The sequence below is a fragment of the Aquarana catesbeiana genome, linkage group LG06, assembly GCF_042186555.1.
Source record: "Aquarana catesbeiana isolate 2022-GZ linkage group LG06, ASM4218655v1, whole genome shotgun sequence".
Taxonomy (NCBI): Eukaryota; Metazoa; Chordata; class Amphibia; order Anura; family Ranidae; genus Aquarana; species Aquarana catesbeiana.
In genome coordinates this window covers 15,500,645-15,517,815 of record NC_133329.1, presented here as the reverse complement: position 1 = coordinate 15,517,815, position 17,171 = coordinate 15,500,645, and the positions used below count along the sequence as shown (strand labels likewise).

At 45.1% G+C, this 17,171-nt stretch overlaps 1 protein-coding gene across 5 annotated transcripts in view; it reads left to right on the top strand.

Moving 5' to 3' along the window:
* The window catches only part of LOC141148171 (3-oxoacyl-[acyl-carrier-protein] reductase FabG-like), a 59,118-nt gene that overhangs the window by 16,015 nt on the left and 25,932 nt on the right, over nucleotides 1–17,171 (top strand). For 3 of the 5 annotated variants that reach the window (XM_073635361.1, XM_073635362.1, XM_073635363.1), the window contains 4 exons: nucleotides 749–818; nucleotides 2,022–2,058; nucleotides 8,906–8,969; nucleotides 11,736–11,979. The exons of 1 other annotated variant lie outside the window; for it this stretch is intronic. In XM_073635361.1, the coding sequence (XP_073491462.1) occupies nucleotides 749–818; nucleotides 2,022–2,058; nucleotides 8,906–8,969; nucleotides 11,736–11,891 (327 nt within the window). In that variant the 3' untranslated portion in view covers nucleotides 11,892–11,979. Of the gene's footprint in view, nucleotides 1–748; nucleotides 819–2,021; nucleotides 2,059–8,905; nucleotides 8,970–11,735; nucleotides 11,980–17,171 lie in introns of those variants that run through there. One more of the 5 variants, XM_073635360.1, reaches the window with a different exon arrangement.

Below are 17,171 nucleotides of genomic sequence, written 5' to 3'. Positions count from 1 at the left end.
TCGGATTTTCCGACAACAAATGTTGGATGTGAGCTTGTTGGCGGAAAGTCCGACCGTGTGTACGCTCCATCGAACATTTGCTAGCGGACTTTCCGCCAACAAATGTTGGCTAGCAGGTTCTCAAATTTTCCGCCAACAAATTCTGGTTGTCGGACTTTCCGATCGTGTGTACACAAGTCCGAATGCACAAAAGTCCACGCATGCTCGGAATCAATGCTCACCAAACACAACATTAGCAGAAGGAGCCCAAAGGGTGGCGTATGACTATTGAACTTCCTTTTTATCAGCTCGCCGTACGTCTTGTACGTCACTACGTTTTGTAATTGTTGGCCAACATTTGTGTGACCGTGTGTATGCAAATTGGAGCCAACAACCTTCAAACAAAAATCCACAGCTTTCTTGTCTGAAAGTCCCATCGTGTGTACGGGGCATTAAATTTGGGAAATTCTCAAATTTTTAGGCATCTCACTATCAATGACTGTTTTGTGGAGGAACACGGGAGCTCCTTATGGGGTTCAGCATAGATTAAATACATAAAGGACGCTAGCGAGGAGATATGACAAAAAACTTTTATTATCCAAATTGGTGTCAGCTTATTCATATGCAAACTTTATAAAAATAATGTCTTATTGCTATTACACACCCTACACTGATGGGAGCTGAACTCCAAACTGTAAACTTCAAATGACTTCCAAAAAAAGGACAGCCTACGTGCCAGCATTTCCAAATGTCCCCGTTTGTTTTTAAGGTCCCGGGCTTTGTGGCTTACTGCACGTCCAAGTCGGCGGTCGATCATATGACGAGAAGCGCCGCTCGAGGTGAGTAGAATACAATCTCCATTTAAACCCTGAGTATATATTTGCCAGTCAAGGTGAAATAATCCCAAATATGAGCTGTATTTGTGGCTGGAAGTGCATGAAAATCCCATGTAGAGATAAAATGTATATATTGAGAATGTATTGGACTTTCCTATGGTGTAACCTAAAACAAGACTGCCTGTGTTGGCAACCATTTTGGGCTGGAGAAGGGTTAGCCTCAGTCTGATGCTGCGTCTGTCCCCTGCCGGCTCTAGGACTAAGAATTGATAGATCACATGACCTTTGATCGCCCAGTTCCTGGTCATCTCTGAGCAGAGGGCACGGACTGTGAGTCAACACTTTCTATTCACCCCCTTCAGCGCTCACTGGCAGCAGAGAGGGTGGGAGTCAGCTGTCACTCGGGCGTTTGGGTGGATCCCAACAAAAAAAGGTCGGGATCCTTCTAGAGAATGGATCGGCTTTGTGACGTCAGCCGACAGCAGACTTGGGCCCGCTGTCAGCTGATTCTGGGTGACAGGAGAGCCTAAGTAAATGCACTCCTATGACACACAAGGGAAGTATGGCTAAAAAAAAGCTATGGCAATGCTTATCTTTATCTTATCTTAGTGCAGGAAAAATGCAGCATGTTCTACTTTTTTTTTTTTTTCTGGAACTGGAACGCACTGGAACTGCAAGCACTGGTGTGAGCTATGCCATTGAAAACCATATAACCTACTTTCCAATGCATTTCTGGTGCCCTCCGCTGAGCCATCGGTAGCGGCGGAGGCGATCGGGGGCCTCTTCCCCGTTGGGTATGGAGCTGAGTGAGGGGAAGATGGCCCCCACCCGTCTCCATACCATTGCAGGGCGGAAGTGACGTCAAAACGTCACTTCCGCCCATAGCTCTTAAAGAGGATGCATTGAGGTGAAAAAAACACAAGGGTTTACAACCCCTTTAAGCACCCCAACTGCCAACTGAAATAGCCAGAACAGGAAGCTGACAACGTTGTTGCTAATTGAGAGTCAGCAGCTTAGTGTGGTCAGCCTGGAATAGGAAGTGCTGTAGATGGCAGGATCTCCACGTAACAAACTATACAACTAAATAAAACAATATTTGATTAAGAAAACTGTATACAATGGGACATAATGTAGAACACAGTGTACATTTGTTTAGTAAAAGTCTTCCATTAAAATCACATTCACTGTGTTTTTGTTTTTCTCTAGAGTTGGCCAGTAAGCAGGTCCGAGTCAATGCCGTTTGGTGAGTAGAATTGCCAAAATCTGACTATATGTACTGTGTGGAATCTATGCCACGAAGAACTAAGGTAGTTCTCAGAGATTTTGTTCCATATTGACATGATAGCTGCAGATTTGTCGGCTGCACATCCATGATGCCAATTTCCTGTTCCACCACATCCCAAAGGTGCCCTATTGGGTGAGATGTGGTGAGTGTGGAGGCCATTGGAGTACAGTGACCTCATTGTCCAGTGGTGAGATGATTGGAGCTTTGTGACATGGTGCATTATCCTGCTGGAAGGAGCCATCAGAAGATGGGTACACTGTAGTCATAAAGGGATGGACATGGTCACCAACAATACTCAGGTAGGCCGTGGTGATTAAACCATGCTCAATTGGTACTAAGGGGCCTAAAGCGTGCAGAGAAAATATCCCCCACACTATTACACCCCCACCACCAGCCTGAACCGGTGATTGCCCATCCCCCACACCATTACACCCCCACCACCAGCCTGAAATGGTGATACAAGGCAGGAGGGATCCATGTGCCAAATTCTGACCCCACCATCTGAATGTCGCAGCTGAAATACAGACTCATTAGACCAGGAAATGTTTTTTCAATCTTCTATTATCCAATTTTGGTGATTCTGTGCCAATTGTAGACTCAGTTTCCTGTCCTTAGCAGACAGGGGTGGCACCCGGTGCTGTCATCTGCTGCTGTAGCCCATTTGCTTTAAGGTTCAATGTGTTGTGTCTTCAGAGATGGTATTCTGCATACCTTGGATGTAACGAGTGGTTATTTGAGTTACTGTTGCCTTTCTATCACCTGGAACCAGTCTGCCCATTCTCCTCTGACATCAACAAGAATTTTCCTCCACACAACTGCCGATCACTGGATATTTTCTCCTTTTTTGGACTATTCTTTGTAAACCCCGACAGATGGTTGTGCGTGAAAATCCCAGAAATACTCAGACTCAGACCAGCCCGTCTGCCACCAACAACCATGCCACGTTCAAAGTCACCTAAATCCCCTTTCTTCCCCATTCTGATGCTCAGTTTGAACTGCAGCAAGTAGTCTTCCCCACGTCTAGACGCCTAAATGCATTAAGTTGCTGCCATATGATTGGCCGATTAGCAATTTTTGTTACTGAGCAATTGAGCAGGTGTACCTGATAAAGTGTCCGGTGAGTGTATATGTATATAAATATATACTGAGCAAAATTATAAACACAACACTTTTGTGTTTGGCCCTATTTATCATGAGCTGAACTCAAAGATCTACGACTTTTTCTATGTACACAAAAGGCCAATTTCTCTCGAATATTGTTCACAAATCTGTAAAAAATTGGAGAGGTGGAAATGTGGGGGCAGTTGCTGACGCTGACCAGTACACATGACCACCTGAAGTGATTAATGGACAGGCCCGGATTTACTCCCTTTGCCGCCCCAAGGCCGGGTCCTTCAATGCCGCCCCCCCCCACACACACACACACATAAACACACACACCACGTCCTTTATCGATGACTTCTACAATAGATCAATTAAAAACATATCTCCATACACGAGAACACTGAAAATAACTGGCTTTAATTGTACAGACTAAAAATACTTCAGGGTAAGCGCGCGAGGGGTAAGGATTTTTCACAGGCAATTTTTCAAGGCAATAGTTGGTGTTAGTGCTTCAATCATCTCCGGCACCATGGTTGTTATGGTGTCAGGATGATTGAAACACATTACTTCTATCATTACATTGTAATATAAACTAAAATAGTTCAACTCACCATAATGCAGAATCATTGGGAGCCCTGAGCGTGTCACTTGCCACCATCTCTTGTCACTTGCCACTATGCCTGCCACCAGATGGGGATGTCACTTGCCACGCTGCCTGCCACCAGATGGGGATGTCACTTGCCACTATGCCTGCCACCAGATGGGGATGTCACTTGCCACGCTGCCTGCCACCAGATGGGGATGTCACTTGCCACGCTGCCTGCCACCAGATGGGGATGTCACTTGCCACGCTGCCTGCCACCAGATGGGGATGTCACTTGCCACGCTGCCTGCCACCAGATGGGGATGTCACTTGCCACGCTGCCTGCCACCAGATGGGGATGTCACTTGCCACGCTGCCTGCCACCAGATGGGGATGTCACTTGCCACTATACCTGCCACCAGATGGGGATGTCACTTGCCACTATGCCTGCCACCAGATGGGGATGTCACTTGCCACTATGCCTGCCACCAGATGGGGATGTCACTTGCCACGCTGCCTGCCACCAGATGGGGATGTCACTTGCGACGCTGCCTGCCACCAGATGGGGATGTCACTTGCCACGCTGCCTGCCACCAGATGGGGATGTCACTTGCCACGCTGCCTGCCACCAGATGGGGATGTCACTTGCGACGCTGCCTGCCACCAGATGGGGATGTCACTTGCCACGCTGCCTGCCACCAGATGGGGATGTCACTTGCCACGCTGCCTGCCACCAGATGGGGATGTCACTTGCCACGCTGCCTGCCACCAGATGGGGATGTCACTTGCCACGCTGCCTGCCACCAGATGGGGATGTCACTTGCCACGCTGCCTGCCACCAGATGGGGATGTCACTTGCCACGCTGCCTGCCACCAGATGGGGATGTCACTTGCCACGCTGCCTGCCACCAGATGGGGATGTCACTTGCCACGCTGCCACCAGATGGGAATGTCACTTGCCACCAGATGGGGATGTTCCTTGCCAATGTTGTCATGCTGCCTGCCATCAGAAGGAGGAGGGCGGAATAGTGGTGCGGGCAATGAGAGATGTCATCTTTCTCCCACGCCGCCGCACCGCTGACACTACTTGCTACTGTACTCTCAATTTTTTTAAAAATGGCGCCGGGCAGCGCAATCACGCTACTGCGCATGCGCCGCCTGGCCGAGCGCTTACGAGCTTTCCCGAGCCCGGCCGGCTTCGGAACGGCGCATGCGCAGTTGCGTGGTCGGCTCGCGGCCATCTTTTCTATGGGCACTGGTGCCCATAATAGACGTTAATGGGCAGCACGAAAGGGGGGGCGGCCGCGAAGTCGCTGCAGGAGCGGCGCCGCCCCTACACCACTGCCGCCCCGAGGCCTGGCCTCGGTGGCCTTGTGGCTAATCCGCCCCTGTTAATGGACTGTCTCGGTACTGATACAATGACAAATTAATTGTGAATAAAAGACACATTTTAATACATATAAAAAAAACATACAAAGGTATTAAAAAATACACCACAAATAACTAGCTACTAAGGGGTTCCACCGTAGAGTTTCTGTTGGAGTGGAGTATGAGTTGTTTCCTCTACCGGTTTAACGGCATAAACCGCTTCTTCAGGAGGAATGGTCTATGGGGCAGATAATACATTTAGACATTTAGGAATAATTACAAAGCAAAATAGATTTTAACAACACATTACATTCAATGTTAAGTTAGGAAGACCCGCTGACACATTTGGATGAAACCAACTAGCGACAGGACCCGACAAATTCCCCCCACAGCGGACAAGGGGGATTGTAAATGACAGTCTCTAATTAAAAGGTAATAATAAGGTTAGAATATACATGAGTTTTCTACAGAAGGTGATGTGGTAAGGGGACCAAACCAGTGCTACCGTGGGACCCTCCCCAATTGGTCCCACGGTAGCACTGGTTTGGTCACCTTACCACATCACCTTCTGTAGAAAACTCATGTATATTCTAACCTTATTATTACCTTTTAATTAGAGACTGTCATTTACAATCCCCCTTGTCCGCTGTGGGGGGAATTTGTCAGGTCCTGTCGCTAGTTGGTTTCGTCCAAATGTGTCAGCAGGTCTTCCTAACTTAACATTGAATGTAATGTGTTGTTAAAATCTATTTTGCATTGTAATTATGCCTAAATGTCTAAATGTATTATCTGCCCCACAGATCATTTCCCCTGAAGAAGCGGTTTATGCCGCGAAACCGGTAGAGGAAACAACTCATACTCCACTCCAACAGAAACTCTAAGGAGGAACCCCTTAGTAGCTAGTTATTTGTGGTGTGTTTTTTTATATGTATTAAAATGTGTCTTTTATTCACAATTAATTTGTCATTGTATCAGTACCGAGATAGTCCATTAATCACTTCAGGTGGTCATGTGTACTGGTCAGCGTCAGCAACTGCCCCCACATTTCCACCTCTCCAATTTTTTACATATCAACTTGGATGATGGCACTTTCATATCACATATTATTTATTAATATATGAGGCTATACTCAAAAAATTGTCATGTCCACAAATCTGTGTTAGTGAGTACTTCTCCTTTGCCGAGATAATCCATCCACCTCACAGGTGTGGCATATCCAGATGCTGATTAGACAGCATGATTATTGCACAGGTGTGCCTTAGGCTAGCCACTATAAAATGTGCAGTTTTATCACACAGCACAATGCCACAGATGTCGCAGGTTTTGAGGGAGCATGCAATTGGCATGCTGACTGCAGGAATGTCCACCCGAGCTGTTGCCCTTGAATTGAATGTTCATTTCTCTACCATAAGCCGTCTCCAAAGGTGTTTCAGAGAATTTGGCAGTAAATCCAACCAACCTCACAACCGCAGACCACATGTAATCACACCAGCCCAGGACCTCCACATCCAGCATCTTCACCTCCAAGATCATCTGAGACCAGCCACCCGGACATCTTCTGCAACAATCGGTTTGCATAACCCAAGAAATTCTGCACAAACTGTCAGAAACCATCTCAGGGAAGCTCATCTGCATGCTCGTCGTCCTCATCAGGGGTCTCCACCTGACTGCAGTTCATCGCCATAACATGAGTGGGCAAATGCTCACATTCAATGGCGTCTGGCACTTTGGAGAGGTGTTCTCTTCACGGATGAATCCCGGTTTCCACTGTAGAGAGCAGATGGCAGACAGCGTGTATGGTGTCATGTGGGTAAGGGGTTTGCTGATGTCAACGTTGTGGATGGAGTGGCCCATGGTGGCAGTGGGGTTATGGTATGGGCAGGCGTATGCTATGGACAATGAACAAATTTTATTGATGGCATTTTGAATGCACAGAGATACCGTGATGAGATCCTGAGGCCCATTGTTGTGCCATTCATCCACGACCATCACCTCATGTCACAGCATGATAATGCCCGGCCCCATGGTGCAAGGATCTGTACACAATTCCTGGAAGCTGAAAACATCCCAGTTCTTGTATGGCCAGCATACTCACCGGACATGTCACCCATTGAGCATGTTTGGGATGCTCTGGATCGGCATATACGACAGCGTGTTCCAGTTCCTGCCAATATCCAGCAACTTCGCACAGCCATTGAAGAGCAATGGACCAACATTCCACAGCCCACAATCAACAACCTGATCAACTCTATGCCAAGGAGTTGTGCTGCACTACGTGAGGCAAATAGTGGTCACACCAGATACTGACTGGTTTTCGCCCCCCCCCCCCCCCCCCCCCGGACCCCTCCAATACAGTAAAACTGCACATTTTAGAGTGGCCTTTTATTGTGACCAGCCTAATGCCCTGTACACACGGGCAGACTTTTCGACGTACTAGGTCTGGCTGACTTTTCGATGGACTTTCCGAATGAACAGACTTGCCTACACACGATCAACCAAAGTCCGACGGATTAGTACCTGATGACGTACGATTGGACTAAAACATAGAAGTTCATAGCCAGTAGCAAATAGCTGCCCTAGCGTTGGTTTTTGTCCGTCGGACTAGCATACAGATGAGCGGACTTTTCGACCGGACTCGAGTCCGTCGGAAAGATTTGAAACATGTTTCATTTCTATGTCCATCAAACTTTTGGGAAAAAAGTCCGCTGGATCCCACACTAGATCGAAATATCCGACGGACTCCGGTCCGCCAGACCAAGTCTGCCGTAAAGTCCACTCATGTGTACGCGGCATAAGGCACACCTGTGCAATAATCATGCAGGTGCAGTTGGACTGCGTACTGAAGAAGGACGTGCAGCTGCTCATGACTGCACACCTTCGCAGTCACGCCAAAATCCCCTGTTGTATTTGGTGGGCTATACCTCTGCCGAACGTGACCCATTCAAGTGTGTAAGGCCATGCTGCAAACAATAAATTGCCCCCCCAGTCACTTGTCAACCACCCCCTGAAAAATGTTCCACTGTGGGTCAGTTTTCAGAGGGATATCGAGGGCTGCTTGTCAGGGCTGGGCTTAGCCCTTCCTTCTCTGAGCTGGCCACTCAGCTGTTGGCTAATTGCCAGCTTCTATCTCTCCACAGTTACTCACCTGTTGATGATGTCCTGCCTACTTAAGCCGTCCAGTCCAGAGGAGCTCTGCCTTCTCCTTGGTCAACATCACGGGAACTATCTCCGGTGATCCTGTTCAAGACTTGCTTTGCTGACATTCCTTCTGGCTCCAGATCCTGCTTGCTGTTCCACTACACTGATCCCTGACTTCTGGCTTGGCTGACTATCCATTCTGGTTACTGAACTTTGGCTATGTTTTGACTACGTTTGTTCTTTTTACTTTTATTATTTAAACAATGTGATTTAACTGTACTTCTGTCTCGGCCTGATTTCATGGGTTTCTGACACTGTTGCCCTCTTAATGAGGCCTAACAGTGTTAACACATAGCCTGACCCTTGACATCAGATCAGAATGAAAGTGTCCAAAAGAGGATGCATACATTAGTAAAATATCCTTATTATATGTATAGTGACATGATAAAATCAGGTAAACCAGTTTTTAAATACTGAGCAAGATTTGTGGTTATTGTTTGCATCAGTTAGCTAAAACTTTATGCTACATATCGAAAAAAAGGAAGGTGAAATTACAGGGTGGTCATTCTTCTCCATATGCTCCAGCTGACAATGTCTGTGCTTCTTTTCCAGTCCGGGGGTGATTGTAACTGAAGTTCACAAGCGGGCCGGAATGAGTGAAGAGCAGTACCAGGAGGTATGTAGTTGGAGGAGCTTGCCCTGTGTATGACTATTGAGATACCCAAGATTTATTTTTCTAGCCAGACTATGGGGAGCATACTATCACTACCTGTATCATGTCTGGGTATTTTTAGGTTTCCATATAGACAAGGTCTGGGGTCCAACAAAGAGTACTGAGCAATATGGAGGCTGTACACATGACTGTGGAGCGAATCATTTGCCGCTCTATGTTGGTGAACGTGGCCTCCAGCTTCTAAAAACAATCATAATTGTGTCTTGTTCTTTCTGTCTGGTTGGGAAATTAAAGAGAACCTGTTATAATAGAAATATAGGACCTGCTGTTAAAGACTTGGGATCCAGGGCTGTCATCCTGATTTATATGGTCTGTCTTATGTTTTTATATAATGTAGCATTTTGAAGCCCTTGGGTCACAAATTCCATTTTTTATTTCTAGAGTTTCCCCAAATGCCTCAACAAAAGGGCTCAGCAAAATTTAACTAGGACATTCTAGATGTACATTTCTCATCTGAGGCCAAATAATACTCCCGGAGTCTTCATCATTATCGCTGAACTCCAGGCAAACCGCTAAATACACTGATGAAATACATACACATACAGTATACGGGGCCCACTTACAGGTCTTGTATCTCCCCCAGCCTGTAACTTAAAAGTGGGGTGAGAAGTGGCAGACTGATGAGCTCATTTCTCAGCATGAACCTTGTTAGCAATATAGCATAACTGATTGGCGTCTTGTGCCTTCTTCAGTCTGAGCTCTGATATCAGGTAAAATCTAAGGAGTTGTGCAGTTCTTGTGCAGTATGTATAAAAATACATTTAATGATGTGCTAACAAAAAATATTTGTTTTGATTTGTATTTATTGGCATTGATCCCTCAGCTCCTGCTCTCCTCGTGTCTTGGCATTGATCTCTCAGCTACTTCTCCCCTTGTTTCTTGGTTCTGATCTCTCAGCTCTTTTTTTCTCCTATTGTCTTGGCATTGATTTCTCAGCTATTTCTTTGCTAATGTGTTGTCGTTGATCTCTCTGCCTCTTCTCTCCTCATGTCTTGGCATTAATCTCTCATCTTCTTCTCTCCTCGTGTACAGTTTTGGTGTTGATCTCTCAGCTTATTCTTTCCTTGTGCCCTCACATTGATCTCTCAGCTCCATCTCTCCTTGTGTCTTGGTAATGGTCTTTCAGCTCCATCTCTGTTTGTGTCTTGGCATGAATCTCCCAGCTCCTTCTCTCTTTATGTCTTGGTATTGATCTCAGCTCTTTCGTCTTCTTATGTCTTGGTATTGATCTTTCATCTTTTTCTCTGCTCATTTGGTATTGTTCTCTCAGCAACTTCTCTCCTCATGCCTTGACATTGAATGAATAATCAGCTACTTCTTCTCCTTATGGCTTGGTATTGATCTCTCATCTTTTTCTCTCTTCACGTATTGGTATTGATCTCCCAGCATCCTATTTCCTTGTGTCCTCACATTGATCTCCCAGCTCCTTCTTTCCTAGTGTCTTGGTATTGTTCTCACAGCTCATTCTCGTTTTGTTTTGTCCATCTTCTTCTCTCCTCATTTCTTGGTATTGATCTCTCAGCTCCCTTTCTCCTGATGTCTTGACACTGATCTCCCAGCTACTTCTCTCCTTAAATCTTAGCACTGACCTCTCTATCCCCTTCTCTCCTCATGTCTTAGCACTGATTTCTCAGTTTCCGCTTTTCTTGTGTTTTGACACTGATCTCTCAGTTACTTCTCTTCTTGTGTCTTAGCACTGATCTCTCAGTTACTTCTCTTCTTGTGTCTTAGCACTGATCTTTCAGCTCCTCCTTCTTCTTATGTCTTGGCATTGATCTCCCATATTCTTCTCCTTATGTATTGGTATTGATCTCTCAGCTTCTTTCCTTGTGTGTTGGTATTGATCCTAGTTTCTTGGTATTGAACTCTCAGCTCCCTTTCTCCTCATGTCTTGGCATTGATCTTTCAGCTACTTCACGCCTTGAGTCTTAGCACTGATCTTTCTGCCCCTTCTCTCCTCATGTCTTAGCACCGATCTCTCAGTTACTTGTCTCCTCATGTCTTCGCACCGACCTCTCAGTTCCTGCTCTCCTCATGTCTTAGGACTGATCTCTCAGTTACTTCTCTCCTTGTGTCCTAGCACTGAACTCTCAGCTTTTTCTTCTCCTTGTGTCTTGGCATTGATCTCCCATATTCTTCTCTCCTCATGTATTGGTATTAATCTCTCAACTTCTTCTCTCCCAGTGTCTTGGTATTGTTCACTCAGCTCCTTCTTTCCTCAAGTCTCGGTATTGACCTCCTCAGCTCCTTCTCTTCTTGTGTCTTGGCATTGAACTCTTATATTTTATCTCTTTCCATGTCTTGGCATTGATCTCTCAGCTCCTTCTCTCCTCATGTCTTGGAACTTATCTCTCAGTTCCTGCTCTCCTCATGTCTTAGCACTGATCTCTCAGTTACCGCTCTCCTTGTGTCCTAGCACTGATCTCTCGGCTTCTTCTTCTCCTTGTGTCTTGGCATTGATCTCCCATATTCTTCTCTCCTGGTGTATTGGTATTAATCTCTCCACTTCTTCTCTCCTAGTGTCTTGGTATTGACCTCTCTGCTCCTTCTTTCCTCATGTCTTGGTATTGACCTCTCAGCTCCTTCTCTTCTTGTGTCTTGGCATTGAACGCTTATCTTTTATCTCTTTCCATGTCTTGGCATTGATCTCTCAGCTCCCGTCTCTCCTCGTGTCTTGGCATTTATCTCTCAGCTCCTTCTCTCTTCCAGTTCCTGAAGCGCACAAAGGAAATGAATGCCGTGGGACGGCCTGGCACAGTAGAGGAAGTTGCCCGAACAATCGCTTTCCTGGCATCGGATGCAGCTTCTTTTATCACTGGAGAAGCATTGCTTGTGGATGGTGGCCAACATCTCATGTGTCCATGATAAATCAACGGATAGCAGAGAAAATCCTAATATTATAGAGCTACCTGAGTTTTTATGTGCAATCAATTCATCTTTAATAAAACAATCCATGTTTGCCACATATTAGTTTTTATTTTGCACATTCTCTCTAATTTTACCTTCATTTCCTCCTGTTCATGGCTAGTAGGGATGAGCTTTATGTTCGGGTCGAACATAAGTTCAACTCTAACATGAGTTCGACCCGAACGTTGGCTGTTCGAGCGTTCGTTGAAATAAGAACATTATGGGGCATTCGCGCCAAATTTGAGCGGCGCGCCACGCCCCATAATGCACTGCGACATCACAGTGCATTGCTGTCTGATTGGACAAGCATGCACTATGACCCGCATGCTTTGGCCAATCACAGCGTCATCAGCAAAGAGAGCCATAGTTGGCCAAAGGCAGGGTGCTTTTGGAAAATTATGGCTCAGGGGGTTAAGTCCACGCCCCACACTATATAAGGCCGCCTGCACGTCGGCCCTGTGTAGTGTGTTGCTGGCTTTGACCGAGACAGAGTGTCATTTCATTTAGATTGAGTAGACAGGCGATTCAGTTAGCTGCAGTGTATTTAATATATATATATATATATATATATATACATATATACAGTCAGTCTCGTATGTGTGTGTGTGTGTGTATATATATATATATATCTCTATATAGATATAGATATAGATATATATATATATATATATATATATATATATATATCCACTGTATCCATTTTAGCTAGATCTCACTGCAGTCTGTTCCTGGTGTACTTTTTCTAATATACTGTCAGGAAGGCAGGTGATTCAGTGATCTGCAGTGCATAAAATATATATATATATATATATATATATATGTGTATGTCTCCTACATATATATATATATCCACTGCATTCTAGTCTAGCCAAGCCTATATCTGACTGCAGGCCATTCCTGTTGTACGTTTTCAAATACACTTTCAGGCAGGCAGACAGGCAGGTGATTCAGTGATCTGCAGTGCATTATATATATATATATATATATATATATATATATATATATATATATATATATATATATATACATATACAGTCTCCTACATATATATATCCACTGCATTCCAGTCTAGCAAAGCCTATATCTGACTGCAGGCCATTCCTGGTGTACGTTTTCAAATACACTTTCAGGCAGGCAGGTGATTCAGTGATCTGCAGTGCTTTACATATATATCCACTGCATTCTAGTCTAGCCAAGCCTATATCTGACTGCAGGCCATTCCTGTTGTACGTTTTCAAATACACTTTCAGGCAGGCAGGTGATTCAGTGATCTGCAGTGCATTAAATATATATACAGTTTCCTACATATATATATCCACTGCATTCCAGTCTAGCAAAGCCTATATCTTACTGCAGGCCATTCCTGGTGTACGTTTTCAAATACACTTTCAGGCAGGCAGGTGATTCAGTGATCTGCAGTGCATTAAATATATATACAGTTTCCTACATATATATCCACTGCATTCCAGTCTAGCAAAGCCTATATCTTACTGCAGGCCATTCCTGGTGTACATTTTCAAATACACTTTCAGGCAGGCAGGTGATTCAGTGATCTGCAGTGCTTTACATATATATCCACTGCATTCTAGTCTAGCCAAGCCTATATCTGACTGCAGGCCATTCCTGTTGTACGTTTTCAAATACACTTTCAGGCAGGCAGGTGATTCAGTGATCTGCAGTGCATTAAATATATATATATATATATATATATATATATACACAGTCTCCTACATATATATATATATCCACTGCATTCCAGTCTAGCAAAGCCTATATCTGACTGGAGGCCATTCCTGGTGTACATTTTCAAATACACTTTCAGGCAGGCAGGTGATTCAGTGATCTGCAGTGCTTTACATATATATCCACTGCATTCTAGTCTAGCCAAGCCTATATCTGACTGCAGGCCATTCCTGTTGTACGTTTTCAAATACACTTTCAGGCAGGCAGGTGATTCAGTGATCTGCAGTGCATTAAATATATATACAGTTTCCTACATATATATATCCACTGCATTCCAGTCTAGCAAAGCCTATATCTTACTGCAGGCCATTCCTGGTGTACGTTTTCAAATACACTTTCAGGCAGGCAGGTGATTCAGTGATCTGCAGTGCATTAAATATATATACAGTTTCCTACATATATATATCCACTGCATTCCAGTCTAGCAAAGCCTATATCTTACTGCAGGCCATTCCTGGTGTACGTTTTCAAATACACTTTCAGGCAGGCAGGTGATTCAGTGATCTGCAGTGCTTTACATATATATCCACTGCATTCTAGTCTAGCCAAGCCTATATCTGACTGCAGGCCATTCCTGTTGTACGTTTTCAAATACACTTTCAGGCAGGCAGGTGATTCAGTGATCTGCAGTGCATTAAATATATATACAGTTTCCTACATATATATAACCACTGCATTCCAGTCTAGCAAAGCCTATATCTTACTGCAGGCCATCCCTGGTGTACGTTTTCAAATACACTTTCAGGCAGGCAGGTGATTCAGTGATCTGCAGTGCTTTACATATATATCCACTGCATTCTAGTCTAGCCAAGCCTATATCTGACTGCAGGCCATTCCTGTTGTACGTTTTCAAATACACTTTCAGGCAGGCAGGTGATTCAGTGATCTGCAGTGCATTAAATATATATACAGTTTCCTACATATATATATCCACTGCATTCCAGTCTAGCAAAGCCTATATCTTACTGCAGGCCATTCCTGGTGTACGTTTTCAAATACACTTTCAGGCAGGCAGGTGATTCAGTGATCTGCAGTGCATTAAATATATATACAGTTTCCTACATATATATATCCACTGCATTCCAGTCTAGCAAAGCCTATATCTTACTGCAGGCCATTCCTGGTGTACGTTTTCAAATACACTTTCAGGCAGGCAGGTGATTCAGTGATCTGCAGTGCATTAAATATATATACAGTTTCCTACATATATATATCCACTGCATTCCAGTCTAGCAAAGCCTATATCTTACTGCAGGCCATTCCTGGTGTACGTTTTCAAATACACTTTCAGGCAGGCAGGTGATTCAGTGATCTGCAGTGCTTTACATATATATATATATATATATATATACAGTCTCCTACATATATATATCCACTGCATTCCAGTCTAGCAAAGCCTATATCTGACTGCAGGCCATTCCTGGTGTACATTTTCAAATACACTTTCAGGCAGGTGATTCAGTGATCTGCAGTGCATTAAATGTGTGTATATATATATATATATATATATATATATATATATACACACAGTCTCCTACATATATATATCCACTGCATTCCAGTCTAGCCAAGGCTATATCTGACTGCAGGCCATTCCTGTAACTTATCAAATAGACTTTCAGGCAGGCAGGTGATTCAGTGATCTGCAGTGCATTTTATATATATATATATATATATATATATATATATATATAGTCTCCTACATATATATATATATATATATATATATATATATATATATATATATATATATATTCACTGCATTCTAGTCTAACCAAGCCTATATCTGACTGCAGGCCATTCCTGGTGTACTTTCTCTAGTAAACTTTTCAGGCGGTGTTTTGCTAATAAAATTTTACAGCATGCCTGGAAGGCCACCAAGGAGAGGCAGACACTCACATGCCACTAAAAGAGGGCAAGCAGGCTCTGTCTCTACAGCCAACAGTGCTGGTCGTGGACACGGTGCATTCTCAGCAGGTGGCCGTGGGGCACGCTTGTCCTTTTTTTCGGCAGCTGGCCGTGTTGATCCACAACATGCAGAAGAGTTGGCAGAGTGGATAACTAAGCTGTCCTCATCCTCCTCATCCTCTGTCACCCAGGCTCAGAGTAGTTTGCCTGCCAATGCAGATACCAAAGCGGCCTATTCCATCGGCTCAATGTCATCAGTCACTCCTTCCCTAGCCCCATCATAATACACGGAGGAGTCCCCCGAACTGTTCGACCACAGTGTCGGGTACATTCTGCAGGAGGATGCCCAGCGTTTTGAAGGCTCCGATGATGGTACCCAGGTTGAGGAAGGCAGTAACATGAGCCCAGAGAGAGGGGGTGCCCAAGAAGGACAAGAAACTGGCAGTCATGTTCCCCCAGCTGCAGCATGCTGCCAGGTTTGCTCCAGTGATGAGGAGGGAGGGAATGATGAGGTCACTGACTCTACGTGGGTGCCTGATAGAAGAGAGGAGGAGGCACATCTCCGAGGCAGGATGCCCTCCAGGGGCCAGCTTAAGGGCAGCCACCCGACTGCATCACACCACAGAGCTCCGCATGTGTAGGGCGCTGCTGACTCCCCGCGTATTTTGAAAAGTTCTTTGGTGTGGGCCTTTTTTGATACATGTGCAGCAGATCGCACTGTTGCTGTTTGCAACATATGTCTAAAGCGTATCAAGCGTGGCCAAAATAGCAGCCGCTTGGGCACCACATGCTTGACCAGACATATTTGACCTCCCATGCAGTCCGTTGGCAACAGTACTTAAAAGACCCACACCAAAGAACAAGGTGGACTTCTCCTTGCTCCTCATCAGCTGGGATCTCCAACCCCACTATACCTTCAGCCCTCTCAGAAACCTGCACTGAGATGAATGAAGGTGTAGAATTAGGTGTGCCAAGTACTTGCAGGCAATCTGCTATCGCTACACCAACATTCAATTGTAGCAAGCATTTCCCTATCCCAGTTGCTAAACCGTCAAAAGAAATTTTGTCCCAGCCATCCACATGCTCAGGGGCTGAATGCTAGCTTGGCTAAATTGCTAGCACTCCAACTGCTGCCTTTTCAGCTGGTAGACTCTGTCCCCTTTTGTGAATTTGTGGAATGTGCGGTACCTCAGTGGCAGGTTCCCAAACGTCATTTCTTTTCACGGAAGGCCATTCCGGCTCTCTACCAGCATGTGGAAGGCAATGTCTTGGCCTCATTGGACAGGGCGGTCAGGTGCATATTACCGCTGACTCATGGTCCAGCAGGCATGAACAGGGACGTTACCTTTCTTTCACGGCGCACTGGGTAACTCTGCTGGCAGCTGGGAAGGATGCAGGACAGGGTGCAGTAATGTTGGAGCTTGTTCCGCCACCAGCGGTGCTCCGTAGGCGTTCAAGGGGCTACGCAAGCACTCAGGCAAAAAGATGCCATGCAGTGCTTGAGTTGGTCTGCTTAGGGGACAGGAGCCACACTGGGGCTGAGATTCTGTCAGCTCTGCAGGGGCCATGCCAGCTTTAGCCAGGAAT